Raw genomic sequence first — 19,030 nt, 5'->3', positions numbered from 1 at the left:
GTCCTTGGGCATCTTAGCACTATTGAGGCTTTATTCTCCAGAAATAGAAATAAAACACTTGCCTCTCAAGGCTGTTGTGTAGCTTAAATAATAGAAATTCATAAGGGCTGGGAATGCAATAGACGGTTTATGTTCTCCTTGACTGCTATAGCTTAGAGGGGAAAGACTACTGCTGCTAGGAAGCAGCTCCTTCACAGAAAACCAGAGGTTCCCCGGGGACCTGTGAGGGGGTGGGGAGGGTGGGGAAGTGGAAGGGGCCAAGAAGGGAAGGCCAGCCTCCGGAGTTTGGACCAGCGGGTTCCCTGGGACCTCTTCTGTTCCAGACCGCAATCCTTTCCGGCACCGAAGGATCCCCTCCCCTCCCCCATCCCTCTTCCCACCCCCGATCTGAGCAGCGGTTCCCATCTCTTAGCGGAGATAGGTATGCTAGGCAGGCAGGTAGGAGTTAGAATTATCTCGGCTTCACAGAGGAAGAAACTGACGCTCGGAGGTCTAGGGACCCGCCCAGCGGCTTTGGTCTTAGCCTCGGGTGGGCGCGGGCGCGGTCACGTGTGTGGAGCTGGAGCCCCGCGGCTCCCGGGAAGGCGCGGGGGCGGGGGCGTTCGCAACGCCAGCGCCGGCCCGGGGGTGGGGTCTCCGCCGGGGGGCGGGGCGGGGCGAGGGGGGAGGGGGCGGGCCGCCACGCAGCACTCCGGCGGTCCGCGCGGGACCGAGCCCCTTTAGCAGCGCCGGGCCGTGGGGGCCGGCCTCTCTCGCCTCTACGCGCGCGCACGCCCGTCCGCCCGCCGCGGCCCCGCGCACTCCGCCGCTTCGCCCGTCGCGCCGCGCAGGCAGCCGCTCGCCGAGCCCGCGGCCGGGGCCCTGGCGTGCAGCGCGGGCCTCGGAGGGGCCCAGCGCCCCGGCCCGGGAGGATGCGGCCCGGGGCGGCCCGGGAGCTGAGCAGGGTCCCCGCGCCGGTCCCCGCGCCGGCCCCCGCGGGCCCCGGCTTCCAGAGCCGCAGCCGCCGCCCCGCCCCCGGGAGACATGACTTCCAAGCCGCATTCCGACTGGATTCCCTACAGGTACGCGGGAGCCCGTCCCACCTCCCCTTCGGCTCCGGGACGCGGGCCCGGCCCGCTACCCTCCAGCGCTGAGGGCGAGGGTGCCCTCCACCCCGACCCGGGGCGCAGGGCTCCCATATCCATCCCATCCAACACTGCGGGCGCGGGCTGGAGGCGCTGGGCCTTCCTATCCCAACTTTGGGCCCCGGGCGGACTGAACCTGGCTGCCCTGCTTCATCTCCCGTCCGCCGGGGTTGCTGAAAGGGTCCAGAGCTCTGGGCCTGTGTGGGCCCTTGTTGGGTCCGGCAGCGCCATGTGGCCGCCTGGGGAAGGAGCGCACTGCTCTAAGCCCCCCTCCTAGGCCCAGCGCACCGGGTCACATGCCAGTGTAGCCGTGGACAGACCCCCCGGTACAAGCTGCAGGCATGCACCTTCCGTGAGTGCATCCAGCCAAAGATGATCCTGCTGGTCGGTTCACACACTCAAAGCATGAATTCCTGGAGACAGTTATTCTGAACCAAGATCACTGGCTGCTCATATACACATGCACCCTGTACGTCTCCCCCGACACTGATTCTTGGGCTCACACGGGTGTACTACTATCTGTGCACATACACATCCTGTATGGGACGATACCTGACACCTGCTACCCACTCACAGATACTACTCCTATCTTTCAGAGACTCAGAAATCCACTTGCTAACAGGTCCATACCTGGACGCACACTAACTCACAATACATAGAACTGCCTTTACATGCATAAGAACACTCATGAAAACACAGAAAGCACAGCCACCCTGTATTCCCAGACTCTGGTCTGTCCCAAGGACAGCTGGGCTTTGCTACTTGTGTGGAGGTCTGGGTGGGGGAGGAGTGTGGAGGGTTTCACACAGGTGCAGGCCTTTCCCCCATGCACTCCATTCTCTCCGTTACCACTGGAATAGATCTCATCGTCATGGCAGCGCCAGATCCTTGGCCACCTATTGGCTCCTGGTTGCCATGGGCTACGGGGCTGTCTCTAGGCCTCCCAGAGAGGCATGTGTGTAAAATAGGTGCTGGACTGCTAGGGTCCACTATGTTAGTGTCTGCTTAGGTGCACAGGCCCGTGGGTTGTAGGAACAGACCCTCAGGACCCGCCTTGTAACAGCCAGCTCTTGGGGAGGGACGGACCTGAGTCCAGTCACTGATAGGAAATACTTCTGACCGAGCTCTTCTATAGTCTGTCCAGACAGCATCCAAAATGGAAACCAGCTGAAACCGCCTGAGGCTTGTTAAAAGCAGATCCTTCTGCAAACAAGCACCTGTCAACTGGCCTGGGGATTCAGGGTTTCTCTTAAGAACTGTTATCTCTAATCTCAGCTCCTTTGGGGGCTTTAGGGTTTCCCAAGTTAGAATTTGTGGGTGCTCCTCCCACCGACATACCCACGTGCACACATACACAAGTCACTCCTAGGATTTCCTGAAGACCTAATGCAGTCACACCTCAGAGTCTCCCATATATCAGGGAGATATTTCTATCAGGAAACTGGGGCTTTGCTGACTCAGAAGAGCTGCTACCCTACACTGGGCATCCAGGCTAGGGGCACAGGTAGTTTCTGGAACATCCTGGCTTTCTTGACACACCTGTACTGAGGGGGTGCAGCCACAAGGAGGGAGTATCATTAACCTTTCCTAGCCACCCAGCAGAGGTGCCTGGGGTAGTGCCTGTGGGCTGAGTGGCCTCCAGTGCTGTGGGAGTACGAGTATGGAGGAGCAGGTGGCAGGTGGTGGCCACAGACTAACTTCGGAGGGAGGGAAGGGACAGCACTTACAGACACGACGGTGCGGTTAGGGTCTGGCCGACTGGGGGCCGGGCCAGATCGTGGTTCAAGGAAGCCTCTCCCAGGAGCCAAAGACCAAAGCAATGCATAGAGTAAGTGCATAGGTCTTAGAGAAAGTCTGTCTCAAATAGGGGAGGCTTAATCTTGCCCCTAGGAAAGGGGGCCCTGGAGAAGTGGGGTTGTCTCTGGGAAGTGGCATTATCCTCCAGCAATCTCCAGGGCACTGGCATCCTTCGAGGAGTGAGTTGGCACTTATTCCAGCCCAGTTCCAACCACTCCATTGCCCCATCCCCTTCTTGGGCCCGCACACTGCACCTGGAGCACAGAATCTTATCACCCTGGCAGACTACCCCTGAGGAGCAGCTTGGCACCCTTGTGGCCCTGCCTGCTTGCTGTCCCATTGCTCTGTCACCCCTGCCTTTTTGCTCTGTGGCCAAGAGGGTGGGTCTCAAGCTGGGAGCAGGCTATAGTCAGAAGTTGCCCGAATCTCTCGTGCCTTGTTGGGGTCTTTCTGAGCGTGCACCGAGCCTGGGACGGCACTGGACTTTGGGTGTAGACTTTCAGAATGGTGAGGCCTGGGCTGAGAGGAGGAGATGCAAATTGCCTCCTTGCGTTAACTGGGCTGCTGATTGCAGTTAAAGCCACATGCCTGTGTGATCACAGAAAACTGGGGCAGGAGACTGGCAAGGCAGTTTACTTGCAGATGAGGGGGATGGGCACGTGTGCATGCGCTTTGGTATGAGGCTTCCCCCCGATGTCACAGCATGTCAGAACTGGAATGTGTTATTTGGTTTGGGGGAGAGAAGCCGGTCGATTTCTTATTAGCTCTCCTGGTGGGGGTTTTATTCCCTCTGTGATGGTTGCACCTGCGTTCCCTAGGCCTGGCTCATTTTCTTCTAAGCGACGCCAGTTGGTGATAATCTTCTTAAGGGTAATTGTGGCTCAGTTTTCAATGATTATGGATTAATCTCACATTCTGACTCAGAAGGGAGCCATTTAGTTTATAAAGTTGAACAATTAGAAGAGCGTTTTGCCTTTTGATATGTTTCTGTTATTACTACTAATAATTTCCACTTCTGCCATTTTCTGTCCGTCTGTGTTGTTCTTGAGTATTAAATGCCCTTCATTCCTGACTTCACAGCCTTCGATGACCTGCAGGTGGAGTATTTAGAGTGGGGCGTGCTGGCCAGCCCCTGTCCTCAGTGCTCTGTCCGCATGGTCGTGCGGCCGTTGTCTGGTGTGTCTCCAGCCAGGCCCTGAACTCCTGGAGAGCAGGGACCTCATCTGGTTCTTGGCTGTGTGCCTGGCATGAGCCAGCATAGACAAGATGCCTGCTACTTTGAATCAAAGAGGCATCCCCAGATAGCTTTTAGGACTTCCCGGCTTTCCTGGCTCCACACCCAGGTTGTCAGCACACCCGAGGGATGTAGTACTCCCCTCTCAGAAAAAGGAATACTTCTGGAAGAGTGTGGGCCTAGATTAGAGAATGAGAAGCTCGGCTGGAAGGGCCCTTGCTGTCCAGTCCTCGGTGCGAATGCTCTGTGCAGTAGCCTGCCATCAGATGGCTATGACCAGTAGAAAGTTCTTCCTTGGGGTGAGCCTCAGCATGCCTCTGGGTGTTCCCTCCTCTTGGCTCTTTTTGGGGTCCTCTCACCACTTCCTCACTACGCTTTCTGGAGAGTGGAATGGCCGCTGACCAAGCAAGACCTGACTCTTTCAGTTCTGCCTGTGTGGGGAGCCTCAGGGCGCCCTGGATGCTGTGGCCTGCTGCTTCGCCTGTGGCGGCAGGGGCGAGGAGCAGAATCTCTCTCCACTCCCCGCCCAAACCCCCCTGGGAAGTCTTCCTGATGTTGCTTAGGGCAGAAGGAGAAGGAAACACAGGGGTGAAAGAGTGGACTTGGGGAGCAGGCATCCTGTTGGTACACTCAGATTGGTCTCTGCCCTCCTCCAGCACAGGCCTAGAGGCACCTGCAGCCTGCAGGGTGTGGCCTGTCCCACAGCAGTGGAGGGAGGCTGTTACTTCCTGGCCCGGGGCCGTGGCTGACCTTGAGTCCTCACCATCTCAGGGAATGGCTTTGGCTCACTGACTAGTCACCTTGAGACCTCTGTAAACAGAACCCTGAAGTCTCATCAGGCTGATGTCAAGCCCTGTCTCTCCCATTCTGCCTGTGTCAGGAAGACCTAGGTTCGGGGACCCACATGTGAGACATGACCTTCTCTTGTTAGGTTTCTGTTAGCTAGACTCTTGTTAGCTCTCCAGTGTCTTCTGAAGTCCTACTGTCTTTTTAAAAAGAAAAAAAATTTTTTTTAATGTTTATTTTTGAGAGAGAGAGAGAGACATAATCCGAAGCAGGTTCCAGGGCCTGAGCTGTCAGCACAGAGCCCCAGGATCCGTGAGATCGTGACCTGGGCCACCCAGGTGCCCCTGAAGCCCTACTGTCTTAATGAACAGCTTAGTATCATTTCTACTTTGCGTCATTTAAAGTCTGCTGAGAGGCCTGCCTTGTCTTTAGGTCATCAGTAAACATGCCAACCAGTAAGGCAGGATGCTAGAAACCTTCTCTGACTATGGCATGCCCTATTGTTGCAAAGATCTTTGAGTGTCTTACTGGAGAAGCATGCCATTCATGTGGCTTCGTCGTGCCCATGGGTGACCATCACTGGCCCCTGCGAGTCCGTGTGGAAGCCTGGCTGCGCTGTCCTCCCGTTTTCCCTGATAGGTCTGGGGGCATGTGCCCTGACTTGCCAGTGGCCTGGGCTTGCTCCTGGTGGTCACTGGGTCTTCTAGCTGCTCACTTGGCCTGTCCCGTGATCTTAACCTGGGGCCTACATAAGACTCCTTGATCTGCAGGCTATAATTTCTTCCCCCATCTGAACATAAGGCTGCATTTGCATACTTCCAGCAACTCTCCAATTTCTTTTTTGTTCTTTAGAGAGCACCAGCTGTGTCTCATGGTCCTCATTTGCATGGCTGAGCATTAGAATCACCTACGTTTCTTGTTTTAAAAGAGAGAGTGCAGTGAGGGATTGACTCTGGGGTAATTTCCCCAGCAGTTCTGAATTACCAAGTCAGGCCCTAGTGCCCATAGCAGTTTTAACGCACCTGCTAAGTTTGGGAATCAGCGGTTGGAACGGAGAGGGTCCATCCGGGGAGGCTGGGACTCTTCTTCCTTCTGGGGCTCCCTCTGTTCCCAGCCGTACTGTTTCCATGATGTTCCAAGCAGCCACTAAGCAACAAAAGCCACAGATCTGAATGTGCCGGGGTGGGGGTAGGGGAGTCTGGCATTGGGTACAGGGGTTGTGGCCTGGCCCCCTGGGTGGTCTTTCCAACTCTGGTAGGCCATTTCCCTGATTCCCTGGGTCCAACAGGGGCAGTTTCCACTGTGATTGAGTGGAAGGAATGAGGGAGTAAAAGGGGAGAGTGAATTGGCCATGGAGTACGGGCCTGTCCCTGGGTAGCCTGACCCCCAGGCCTCTGGTCAGCTCTGGTGGGTCAGCTGAGCATGTAGGGTGGCGTCTGAGATGAGAGGCAGGGAACCGGCTTCCTAAATGTGTTGTCCCTGTCTGGCCCTTCCATCCCATGGGAGAAGAAGTGCCCCGCTCTCATTTGTTGTCAAGCACAGTTTTCTCTCCAGATATCCGTTGGGCATCTCGGAAGCAAGAGGGTATGGAGGGGCTCTCCTTGGGAGGTGAAGGGGCCACCTTGTTGGTCCTGGGCAGAGTGGATGGATTGATGGACACCGCAGCCTGGATTTCTCTGACCCTCATGAGCCAGTGTGGCTCGTGGTCCTCATTTGCATGGCTGAGCATTAGCATCATTACATCTCTTGTTTTAGAAGCGAGGGTGAGGTGAGGGATTGACTCTGGGGTAATTTCCCCAGCAGTTCTGGATTACCAAGTCAGGCCCCAGTGCCCATAGCCATTTTATGGTGCTTTCCTGGGTCTCCCTGGTCTCGTCCCCAGCAGGAGACGCCTGTAATGAAGGAGCCACCAGGGTCAGCTGGAGGCCCCATCCATCAGTGTCCTGTCTCCTGTCTGAGGCTCCTGGCGGGGCTGCAGCTGGCAGCCTGGGCTTGGCAGTGGTTCCATAATTGGAGCCCGAGTTGTTAAAAAGCCATTACTGTCTCCTCTGTGGTTATCATTTGATGCTGCCTAGAATAGTGCCCATCAGACAGAGGCAGTGTCGGTGAGAAAGGAAGGTGCTGAAGCAGGAGCTGAGAGGCAGGGCTGTCTGGAGGGGTGGAGCCCGGCCCTGCTGAGGAGGTGAGAGGAGTTTCCTTGACTCCCTGGAGACAGCCATCCTTGTTGTCATTGTGCTCCTCAGCAGCTGGGGTTTGCGGGGATTCCGTTATCCACCAGGGACGGGTGTCATGTGCCCCGGATACATTGCGGTTAGGCAGTGCAAGCCTATCCCTGCTGGGGGACCGTGGTTCGCCTCGTGCCTTTGCGGCTTTCCTAGAAACCGTGCTGTGCCAGGAGCCTGTTCACTGTACCTGCTGCTGCCTGCTGTCGGAGCCACTCCATGTAGGTCCTTTAATTGCCGGCCCTCCTGGGTGGGTCTTGCTCAGCCAGGCACGTTGTGACTCACCGGGCACAAGTTGCTTCTCCCAACTGCCGCCCCCAGCCTGCACGTACCCCCCCCCCCCCCCCCACGGCTGCTCCAACAGGCATGGTGGATGGCTCTCTAGGCACCTCCAGGCTGAGTTTCTGGAATCTCTTCAGAAGCCTACCCCTAGTTCATCCATCTTTCTGTTCATCCATCCATCTCCGGTGGTGAAGTCCATTCTGCTTATAATCTTATCACTGTTGCTAAAGCCTGCAGCTCTTCATCTTTCTCCTCCATCAGGGAAAGGAGATGGGGCCAGAGGAAGAGGAAGGCAGCTTCCTTACCTGGGTGTGACTATAGAATGACCGTGGCAGTGGACAGTAGCCTGGGGTAGGAATGTACCCTCCTGCACGAATAAGGACATTAGAGGCACTGGGCAGCAAGGCCACCATGGCTGGAGCCACCTTTTGTCCATCCGGCTGCCAGTGTGACCCAGCAGTTCTGGAGGTGGCTTTGCTAATGTCAGCTTAACCCTCAGATGGATGTCCCCTTTTCTTTAAAAAAAAATTTTTTTTTTAATGTTTATTCTTGAGACAGAGACAGAGTGTGAACAGGGGAGGGGCAGAGAGAGAGGGAGACACAGAATCTGAAACAGGCTCCAGGCTCTGAGCTATCAGCACAGAGCCCGACGCAGGGCTCGAACCCACAAACTGTGAGATCATGACCTGAGCCAAAGTCGGACTCTCAACTGACTGAGCCACCCAGGCGCCCCTGGATGTCCCCTTTTCTAAATGACCCTAGATTTTAGTGTCAGCACCATGGGAGGCATCTTTATTGCCCTGCTCAGCAAGCCCAGTGCCAGGATGACCCAGATGAGTGCCCTCTGCCCTGCCCTGTGAAAGTACGAGCGACTCGCATCATCCCAGCAAGCCATGAGACTGCCTCTCCTGCTGGCGGGAGGTGGAGCCGGCAGTCTGGCAGAGGTGACACGGTCGCCTGTAGCCAGGCCACTGGCACGTGACTGAGATTACAGGCCGCCCCGTGTGCACCCAGGCACAGAGCTTGGCAAGCAGAGCACGGGTGGATTTCAGGCCCCGTCGCTTCTGTCAGCCAGGTGCCACATGGAGTCCAGACTGCAGTCTCCATCTGTATCCGGGAAGTTATAAATGAATATGCATTGCTCATGCAGCAGCCCTGGGTAGACAGTGGTGTTTGTGGACTGACCTGTTGAAGTCTTTGGGAGCAGACGCTTTGCCTTGGTGTTATTCAGTCAGACCACTGACTTAGGTGGAGAGACCAGTGGCAGAGATGTAGCCTCTCAGACCTGGCAGGGCCCCCAGGCATCTTGCTCACTCTAGTACCGTCATCCTTTCTTCAAGACCCTTGCTGCCACTCTCCCGTCATGCCTGTTTTCTCTGATGGGGCACTCACTGTCCCAGACAGCTTGCGTTTTTAGGAGCTTCTAACCTGTCCTGGGCCCTGGCAATGCCTTCAGGGAGTCCCACATGCAGCTCTAGACTATTTTAGGTGGACCGAGCCCTTGACTTTGAGCATGTCTGTTTAGTAGTGTTTTCTCTTGTGCTCTGGCAGCCAAGGATTTTGGTGAATAAGGCTGTGCATGGCCCCAGATCACAGTTGGGGCTCCTCTTGAGTGTACAGCAGTCCCTGGGTATCAGGAAAGGCCTTCCAGTAGGTAGGACAGCTGCCAGTTAAAAACATGCAGTCGTTATAGGTTGTGGCCAGGGAGGTGTGTGGGTGACGCCAGAGGTGGGCAGTGAGCTGTGTAATCCGTGGACTTCCTGCCTCCCCCCCCCCCCCACCCCCGGGCCGGCTGCCCCAGCACATGGATGCACAGGTAGTTTGAATGAGCTGAAGGGTCCTTTCAAGTCAATGATTGGTCCAGCTAGAAAGAACTGCTGTTGTCAGGAGGAGGTGGAAATGGCTTTACCTTGTCTGTGGGGCGAGTTGACCTCATCTTTCCCCGTTACATGCACACTGTACTCACCTGCACACAAGCACACCCACTTCTTACGCAGGTGTTTACATGCATTGATATCCAGGTATGTGCTTATCCACGTAGATGCACTCCTATATTTGCACACATCCCCGTGTGTTCACATGCATGAGATACACTTAGAGCTTCACACACAGACCTGATGCACTCAGGCAAGCCTATGCAGGTACCCACACAGGTCTGGTTCAGGGGCAGGCTCCAGCATAACTGGGCCAGGGCAGCCTGGGGATTCCCAGGGCTCAGATCCTCAGGCTCCAGTCTTACCCCTTAACCTTGGCTTTTATAGAATTTGGGCTTGGGTCTCATGTATGTGTCTTGGATGAGAAGGAAGGCTAAGTGGTTGGAGCTCGCTGATTATGCTTACCTTCCTGGGAGGCAGGTCTGGTGTACGTGAGGTGATGCTACCTGTTCTAAGACCTTAGGGACTCAAGGATTTGATGCCCTGGTGCCCCCTGCGCCATATTGGTGCCATATTGGCTGGTTGCTGGGCTATGCACTGACATGCCCACCCACCCAGCCCTGCCCTGAGGGACTGGTTGGTGTTTTAGCTTCACTCTCCCAAATGAGGGGACCCTCAACCCTCTTTAAGTGGGGAAGGGGAGTGGGCAGTGTTAGCACCTCCATTCTGCCACCCGGAGAGCCAGGAGTTTGAACAGAAGGGGAAGGTGTCTGCCCCAGAGGATCCAGCCTCCTCCAGAAAGGATGGAAAGAGGGGAAGAGCTGGTGAGATCCGAGAGGCACCTGGAACGGATGGGCGCCTGACTCTGAAGCCCGGCCTTGGGCCCAGCTTCTGCCTGGTGCCTTGGGACAGGTTTCCTGGATCTCAGGCATGTTCCTGCTCATGGGCACAAAGGGAAAGTCTCCTCCTGTACTTACTGGGGCCAGGCTGACTAGGAATTCCTTGAATCAGCAAGGATCCCAGCAGGAGAAAGCTCTAAAGTGGCTAAAATATGGCTCACACCTTTTTGTCTGGAGCCAATTTCCAGAGGGTGGCTCCACCCTTCCTCCCTCTCCTATGTACCCAGGAGTCATGACAGGAGGGGTTTAAAGAATGCAGATGTGCTGGGGGTGGGCTCTGGGCTCCATCCTGGCATGTGGTAGGCAGGCCCTGAGTGCCCCTCTCTCCCTCTGCAGTGTCTTAGATGATGAGGGCAGCAACCTGAGGCAGCAGAAGCTTGACCGGCAGGTGAGTGGGGCTGGGGCCAGGTGGAGGCGTGGTCAGCATTTGCCGTCTTGGCCTGAGTCTCCAAGGGTGGGGAGGGAGGATTGTCTCCCTTCCTGGGGTGGCTCTGGGGAGGAGGAGGCTCTCACAGAAGACAGGCAAGCCCTCTCTGCCAGCTGAGCATTAGCATTGCCCCAGAACCCAGGGCTTCTGTGGGATAGGCAGCTGGACCACTGCAGGTGGAACCCTGGACATCTGTGCTGGGGTCCTGCCAGGGCAACTCCCCGGGCTCACTTTTGCCTCCTTTTCCTGGACCCTGAGTCTCAAGGTACCTTGGTCCGGAGTGGGCTGTGGATCCCATCGCAACCTCTAGAACTGAGCTGAACGAGCAGGGCCTTCTCTTTGATCCCAGTTGGGAGCCTGCCCTCTGGTCGGAAGTGATAGGCTGCCCTCTAAGGGCCCGCCAACTTCCCTGCCTGTCCGGTGCCTCTGTAGCGGGCCCTGCTGGAGCAGAAGCAGAAGAAGAAGCGTCAGGAACCCCTGATGGTGCAGGCCAATGCGGATGGGCGGCCCCGGAGCCGGCGGGCCCGGCAGTCGGAGGAGCAGGCCCCCCTGGTGGAGTCCTACCTCAGCAGCAGTGGCAGCACCAGCTACCAAGGTATCTGCCCTTGGGTCAGCCTGCGCAGGCCCCCGTGCTGTGGCTTCATACCCTGGCTTTGCTTTGGGGAGCCCCTCAGGGACTTTCTGCCTGCCTGCGCAGGCGAGGGGCTCATCCCATCAGGGTGTGCTCAGGCTGGTTGCGGCTCCCAGCTCAGGTGGAGGGAGGCGGGCCGAGGGAGGGGCCTGGAGCCCGGGGCCCCTGCATATGCTCAGGCATCTTGAGGCTTTGGGAGTCTCGTAAGTCACTGCCATGCAGCTGTTTCAGCAGCTGTTTTCTTGAGTACAGATTGTGTGCCCGGGGCAGGGCCAGGCTCGCAGAAGGACGGCAGCCCTTCCGGAGGGAGTGTGCCTCCCATGTGACAAGACACAGCTTCTGGTTGCGCCACCATAGGTCACCTGCTCACTTGTGACTGTGAGCAAGTCATTTCCCCTCTCTGGGTCTGTTTTCTCCCATTGCAAAGTGAGGATAATTCTGTTTCTCAGGGCTTTGAAACGTTGAAGCAGCCATGGTGTGTTCCATGGTAGTCCAGTCTGCTGAGTGCTGTTCCCTGCTGAGACTCGAGACCAGGCTGCCTGCCTCCTGCTGCCCGGGAGGGCCAGTGTTTGCCCAGCTCTGAGCAGCGGGCAGGGCCCCAGGAGGCGGCCGCACAGGTGACTGGCTGGCCTGGGCTAGGGATGCCCTAGAGTACCTGCCACCCCCACCTGCAGCCCTAGCTGTCTCCGCCCTGCCCTCTGCTGGCTCTTGGTGTTAAGTACAATGGGATCGTTTCCAGAGGATGATTGGGGAGTTTGACGTAAATCAGAAGTGTTTATCACAGCAAGTGGTTTTTGATTTATTGGCCATGCTCATTCATGTTAAATATTTGTTTCTTAAATATATTTTGAGGGCTTGGTTTATGTTAGGCTCTGGATTAGAGGCTGAGGGTCCTGGGTAAGCACAAAACAGGTGTGGTCTCTGTTCACACATGAACCTTAAGGTCTTGGAGGGCAGAGAGAGTTAAACAGATAGTCACAGGTGTATTTTGCAGAAAGAAACCAGGCTCCGGGAGTGAATGGCAGAGAGCCTACTCCCAGACTGGGGTCAGGGAAAGCCTCCCTGAGGAGGGCACAGGTTGAGTGGGAGTTCAGTTGGGGTTAGGGGACAGTCAATAGTGAGGGCGGTTCAGGCAGCAGCTAGAGCAAGGCTTCTGTGGCAAGAGGGAGGACCAGGTGCACAAGGCACTGAAAGAGCCTGGTGTGGCCGGGACTTGGGTCTCCTGAGAAGTGAGGAGTGTGAGATTAAGGCCAAGGCCAAGTGGAGGGGAGCTGGAGGGGCCAGACTCACAAGAGAATGTTGGTCATCTTCATGTTATGAGCATTGAGAAGTCATTCAGGGACTTTGAGCAGGTTGGGGTCCTGATGTGTGGAGACTTTGGAGGCCATCCAGCTGTGATCCTTGTGAGGCCTCTCTGTCAGTGTGTGCAACTCTTCATGTCCCAGACTTATTCTCCTGCCTTGGGGGTGCTCCAGCATCCAGGCTCCTGTGGACTTGTCCTGTGAGGGCCAGCGCAGGCTCCCCGCCGTGCTTGTCCTGCTAGTTCTGGGCTCTTCTAGGAGATGCAGCCTTTTCTGTCTTCACCGTTTTCAGTGACCCACATTCTCCCGGATCTTCTCCCTTCCGCTGCCCAGGCTCAGAATGTTTGCTGGCCCAGAGACTGACTGCAGTGCTTCTTGATGGATCATGGTGTGGGCCAGCTTGCTGTGACTTTATCACACTGGAGTGGGGGTGCCACCTCCTTCCGGCCCAGCCTGCCCTGGGCCCCTGTGCCTTGTCAAGATGGGTGGTTTCAGGCCCCGGTGGGGCTCAGGTGGTGGTGCAGCCCTGGGAAATGTTGGGTTGAGAAGTGAGTTCCACTTGGACCTCTGCTCTCACCTAGATCTCACCCATTGCTCTCTCTCTGGCTCTCTCCTGAGCAGTTCAAGAGGCCGACCCAGTTACCAGTGCACAGCTGGGAGCTGCCCGCCCAACAGCACCAGCCTCAGCCAAGAGAACCAAGGCAGCCGCAGCAGCAGGAGGCCAGGGCGGGGCCTCTAGGAAGGAGAAGAAGGGGAAGCACAAAGGTTGGCTTGCCTCCACTACAGCCCTCCTCAGGAGGCCTGGCTCCCACTGGAGGGTTGGGGGGAGGCTTCTCCTCCAGACTTGGAGGTAAGGGACAGGGCGGGAGGCCTCCACGAAGGCCCGGAATGGCACTCAGGCCCCCACCCAGCTGGCTCACAGGCTTCGTCTAGCTCATGGGGTTCCTGCGCCGCCCTGTGGGTGTGGGCAAGCTCTGCCTGCTGCCAGAAGTGTCGTGCATCTCGGCTGGGTCAGCCCTGGGAAGTCCCTCCCCCACCCGGCCTGAGTGCCTGCCTGGCCAGCTGCCTGTGTCCTGCCCCAGGACGCTCCCTGCAGCAGGTGTCACAGCCTCCCGGGCTGCCTGCCCATCCTTGTGCAGTGCTCATGGTTGCCCTGTGGGCTTCCTCCACTCTCTGCTCGAGTCCTGACTCCAGCCTCCGGGCCCACAAACCAGTCTGTTCTCTGTGCTCCTCTCTCTCCAGAAAAGATCCCCAGAGATTGAGGACAGTTTTATAGTGGCTCCTGCCACGAGTCCTGTCTCTGCTGGCTAGACACTCTGTGTCCTCAACCCTTGGGCAGGGGCCAGTGATTGCCAGGCCTGTGGGCCATGGTTGGACAGTGGTATGTCCGGGTTCCTAGGCTTCTGGAGCTGACAGCAGCATTTGGCGCACAGCCCAACCAGGCAGGGCAGCTGCCACCTGTGTGGGCCAGGCCTTCTGTTACTTGGGCACCTGGGGCTGGGTGATGTGGGATGGGAGATCTTCCATGTGGGAAAGCAAGTGTATGCCAAACCCCACCTTTTTCAGGAGGCCCCATATGTTTCGAATGATGTCTGAGTTACCGTGTGTGTGTGTGTGTGTGTGTGTGTGTGTGAGAGAGAGAGAGAGAGAGAGTGTGCGCGCGCATGAGCGAGCGAGCAGCATGGGTGTGTCTGTGTTGGAGAGAGAGAGAGAGATCAGCACTGGTAACCAGGAGCTGGTCACGTGTGAACGAGTGGTAGCCTTGGGTCTGGTCACGATTGATCTTTGTTCTCCATCTTGTCCTTTTCACTGTGCAGTTGGTTTTGTAGATGGCTGTTTTTCCATAGGGATGTGAAGCATTTCAAACCAACCCTCGGCAGCTAACTTGGGGGAACAGCAGAAGAAACGAAGTCCATGTCCCTTCGTAGCTTACCGATCATTAACAGGCTGGCAGCAATCATTAGTGTTTTTTAAAGATCAGTTTTGCAAATAAAGTTTTGCAGAGAGTCTCCCCACTCGTCCCTCACCCACTTTAAGGATGTCTGAGAATCCAGATTCTCCCTCCCCCCGAATCCCCACGGAACTCAGGAGTGTCCGTGGCCTGCAGGCACCAGCGGGCCAGCAGCACTGGCAGAAGACAAGTGTGAGGCCCGAGGCCCGGTGCAGATCCTGACTGTGGGCCAGTCAGACCACGCCCAGGATGCAGGGGAGACGGCAGCTGGTGGGGGCGCACAGCCCAGCGGGCAGGACCTCCGTGGCACGATGCAGAGGAAGGGTGAGCCCTGTGGGGTTTCAGTGACACCCCGGAAGCTCAGTCCCAGGTTCATAGATGTACCCTTCTGGAGGAGCATGGTCCTCCTGTGTCTGTTGCGGTCCCTTCTAGGCCCTGGTAGGGGGGCACAGTTGGACACCAATGAGAAACTTGGGTGTAGGGGCCCCTGATAAGGCCAAGTTAAAGGAAATAGATGTGAACTGGAGTGGGCAACCTGTCCACAGCCCAGCCCTCTCTCCCTACTTCCATCTCCTGTCCCCAGGGAGGTCTGGGTTTGGAGACAGATTTCCTTTCCCTTTGGTTCCTTTGAAAAAGCTCCTTTTGCACAATGTTTCCCCTGTACCTGCTCAGCTCAGGGAGCAGAGCCAGAATGCCGAGAGGCAGGGCACATCCTCCCGGGAAACCTGCTGCCCAGAGTTGCACCTCTGTGAGCCCTGCCTGAGGGAGTCCCTGGCACACAGTGGTAGAGGGAAGCCTGGCAGTGCCACATGCTCCAACAAGTCAGATCAGGGCCAGCTTCCTGGAGAAAGGGCCACTGAGGCAGCGTGAGGCTGGGGACAGCATTCCAGGTGGGGAGCGATGCGTAGACAGAAGGCCGCAGACAGGCTGGGAGGGGAGTCGGCAGCCCCTGCACATCAGGCTGGGTGAGGAACTGGGCCTCCCCCAAGCAGATGCCATTGCCTGTGCCAGCTGAGGCCTCTGGTGGTCATGAAGACCCCTTGCACAGGGTCAGCTCTGCTCAGGCCTCACTACCCAGGAGTTGGGCACTGTGACTGGGGGTTTGGGGGAAACTCATGGGGGGACTGAGCTAAAGCTGGGGCGGGGTCACACACTGTGAGCATCCCCAGCTCACGCGTGCGCTTGAGAGAATGTGTCCTTGCGTATATTTGGGTGTGTGTGTGTACCCACGTGTGTACATATGGCTGTACGTGTACGGGTGGCTCAGTGCTTCTGAACAGGTGTTTGTCCAGGGGTGTATATGTGACCCCTCGGCCTTGCCTGCTCCCCTGCCTGGCCCAGGTGTCTCTAGCAGCATGAGCTTTGAAGAGGAAGAGGAGGATGAGGACGAGAATAGCTCCAGTTCTTCCCAGCTAAACAGCAACACCCGCCCCAGCTCTGCTACCAGCAGGAAGTCTGTCAGGGTGAGGCGCTCTCCTGCCCAGCAGGGGTGTGGACGGCAGTCTTCGGAGGGTGATCATCCGGGCTGCAGGGGAATGGGTGTGAAGAAATGATAGTTGGCTCTCCTGGGACTAGGCCTAGGTGCCCACCAGGAGCTTCTCTGGGCCAGGGCTCTTCTGTCCTCCTATCCTGCCTCCTCCCCAGTCAGGCCAGGAGCGGGGGGCGGAGGGGGAGGGCTCGAGTTGGACAGGATGTCCCTGAGAACCTGCTCACATCTTCCGTCTCCACCCCCAGGGACAACTGAGGTGGGAGAAGGGCTGAGGTGCTGGCTGCTGACCCCAGGGCCAGCATGGCCAGGCCCATGTCCCAAGGACCTTGCCCCAGTTCCCACCACCACCACCCCCACCCCAGAGGGCAGCTTTGGATCCCAGACTGCCAACTGCACCTGCTCCAGATCTCTGGGGCATCAGGCTCCTACTCTCTCCCCGGTAGGAGGCAGCCTCGGCCCCCAGCCCAACAGCCCCAGAACCCTCGGGGGATGTTGAGGTCCAGGATCTTGAGGAGTTTGCACTGAGGCCGGCCCCCCAAGGTATCACCATCAAGTGCCGCATCACGCGGGACAAGAAGGGGATGGACCGGGGGATGTACCCCACCTACTTCCTGCACCTGGACCGTGAGGATGGGAAAAAGGTGAGGTTGGCCTGCACCTGCAGTTCTGCCGGGGGATGGCCTGAGGTCCCGGGGCTGGGATGTGACCGGAAGCCTCCGATCCAACACTGACCTTTCAGTTCCCCCAAAGGGACAGAAGCCTCCGTACCTGGTCGGTGCGTACCTTTGTGTCTGCTGGTGCACATGTGTGCGTGCACACACATATGTTCAGGAGCTGACGCAAGGGAGAGTCGTGTGTGTGAGGGGCACCCGTAATTGTGACCAGAGGCTGGGCCTGGAACGGGACTTTGCTCCATTCCCCAAGGTGTTCCTCTTGGCGGGAAGGAAGAGAAAGAAGAGTAAAACTTCCAATTACCTCATCTCTGTGGACCCAACAGACTTGTCTCGAGGAGGGGACAGCTACATCGGGAAACTGCGGTACTAGTGCTCCCCTGGGAAGCAGGCAGGGGTGGGAGGGAGGGGCAGGGCCAGACCCTGGACAGGGCATGTCTTGTCCCTGAAGGAGCTCTAGGTTAGGGGTCAGATCTGCTCATGGAATTCCATCTGTCCATCAGCTCCAACCACAGGCCCAGGTCTCTGCCAGTCTAGAGCCAGACTTGGGGATGGACCTTGCGCACCCTACCCTAAGCTGCTCCCAGGCGAGTGGGGCACAGGTCTGCCAAGAGTGGTGGATCAAAATCTCAGGAAGTCATTGAAGATGTAGGCCACCATGGAAGAGCTGCTCTGGCCCCATGGTCTGTGCTAGAGCCCTTGAGGGAAGAGAATGCAACCTTGGGATCGGAGAAGGGCTCTGAGCTAGTTCTTGGGGAATGTTTGCTGAGGAGCAGAGTGCCAGATCGGGGAAACAGAAGTCAAGCTTAGAGATGAGGAGGTAATGCTGGAGATGGGGCTGGACCAACACCATGGGCTGGATGGGACAGAGGAGTTCATCTGTGATATCCACTCTCTACAGGATGTTGAGTCCCCTTTACAGTCTTGCCACATGCCGTTGTGCTTGCTCACCTCCCATGAGAGGCGCACTCCTGTTCCTTGAGGGAAACTTGTGGATCCCAGATTTACCTCCTGGAATTTCCCTCACTGAACTAAGATGCCCTTTGATTCTCTTCAGAGCAAATCCAGGCCTTGTGCCCACGATCAAACATGGGGATTCAGTGAGCGGGGTCCCCCCCACCCAGGTCTGTTCCTGGCTCAATCCAGTATGTTCTGCAGGCTCCTCATGGGACAGACTGAGCTTTTCCCTGCCTTAGGGCAGAAGGTGCATGATCCTTTATCAATTGCCTGTCCTTCAGGTCTAACCTTATGGGCACTAAGTTCACCGTTTATGACAATGGAGTCAACCCTCAGAAGGCATCATCCTCTACTTTGGAAAGTGGAGCCTTGCGTCAGGAGTTGGCAGCCGTGTGCTATGTGAGTCCTGCATTCCTGGTCTCTAGTCTCCAAGTTAGACATGACACGGAGGACTTGCCCAACCTGTGGGCTTTCCCATCTCGCTTTGTGAGTAGACAAGACTGTACAGAGTTGGGCTGCTCTCTGTTGGAGTGGCCCCTGTCTTCAGAGCTCAGACCACAGATGGCCATCTGGCCAGGGAGCCTTGGGAACCAGGTGAGCTCTATATAGCCCAGCCTGGGAGCCTCTGGGAAAGGAGACAGGAGGCCTGGGTCATCCCTCATGTCCTCCCTTTGGTATGTAGGCCCTCATGGACTACAAGGCCCTTTGCATAACCATCTCACTGAATGTACAACCTAAGAGCTCAGTCTTATATCTTTTATCATATAGATGAAACTGAAGCTCAGAGGTTGGGTCACTTGCCAGTGTCCTAGATTCTAAATGACCAAACTGGAATATAAATACAGGGGATTTGTCTCCATTTTAAAATGGGGGATTGGTACCTCCATTAACCTGGGCATGGATACTTCTAAGGCGGCCAGTCTGGGAGCTCTGTAGCTGTTTTGTATGATCCTGTGCTGCCACCTGCTGGTCACCTTTGGGGAGGCAGCCCAAAACTCCAAATGCTTTCTGAGCCCCAGCTGTGTGTTGCAGGTACTGTTTGAGGCACTGAAGATACAATAGTGAAGAAGAGAGATGTAAATTTATACCTTAAACCTCTGGTAGGGGAGACGAGCTATAAAACATATAAACAAAATAAATAATGTTCCTGATGAATGTGAAGAGGAAACAACAAAGCAGGGAAGAGGGATATGAAATATTAGGTGTGTGTAAGCTTTTAGGAAGGATGGTAGGGAGGGTCTCCCTGAGGTAGCACTTGGGTAAAGCCCGGAAGGAAGTTGGAGCCAGCCATGTAGGTGTAGGGGAGAACACAGCCAGGGCTAATGTCCTGAGTGACTGGCATGTATGGGGAATAGCAAGGAGGGCAGAGTGAGTGCAGAGGAGAG

The 19,030-nt window shown here is 56.6% G+C and overlaps 1 protein-coding gene across 3 annotated transcripts in view; it reads left to right on the top strand.

Moving 5' to 3' along the window:
- TUB (TUB bipartite transcription factor) overlaps positions 1-19,030 on the top strand; it is an 85,536-nt gene that overhangs the window by 62,423 nt on the left and 4,083 nt on the right. Inside the window, exons 1-9 of one of the 3 annotated variants that reach the window (XM_027073218.2) lie at positions 685-1,061; positions 10,555-10,606; positions 11,078-11,240; positions 13,199-13,342; positions 14,685-14,852; positions 15,870-15,991; positions 16,461-16,658; positions 16,942-17,054; positions 17,927-18,044. In XM_027073218.2, the coding sequence (XP_026929019.1) occupies positions 1,024-1,061; positions 10,555-10,606; positions 11,078-11,240; positions 13,199-13,342; positions 14,685-14,852; positions 15,870-15,991; positions 16,461-16,658; positions 16,942-17,054; positions 17,927-18,044 (1,116 nt within the window). In that variant the 5' untranslated portion in view covers positions 685-1,023. Of the gene's footprint in view, positions 1-684; positions 1,062-10,554; positions 10,607-11,077; positions 11,241-13,198; positions 13,343-14,684; positions 14,853-15,869; positions 15,992-16,460; positions 16,659-16,941; positions 17,055-17,926; positions 18,045-19,030 lie in introns of those variants that run through there. The other 2 variants (XM_027073217.2, XM_053203511.1) reach the window with 2 other exon arrangements.

This window comes from Acinonyx jubatus, chromosome D1 (genome assembly GCF_027475565.1).
Source record: "Acinonyx jubatus isolate Ajub_Pintada_27869175 chromosome D1, VMU_Ajub_asm_v1.0, whole genome shotgun sequence".
Lineage (NCBI taxonomy): Eukaryota > Metazoa > Chordata > Mammalia > Carnivora > Felidae > Acinonyx > Acinonyx jubatus.
The sequence above is the reverse complement of the archived record's forward strand: the minus strand, read 5'-3'. Positions and strand labels throughout refer to the sequence as shown.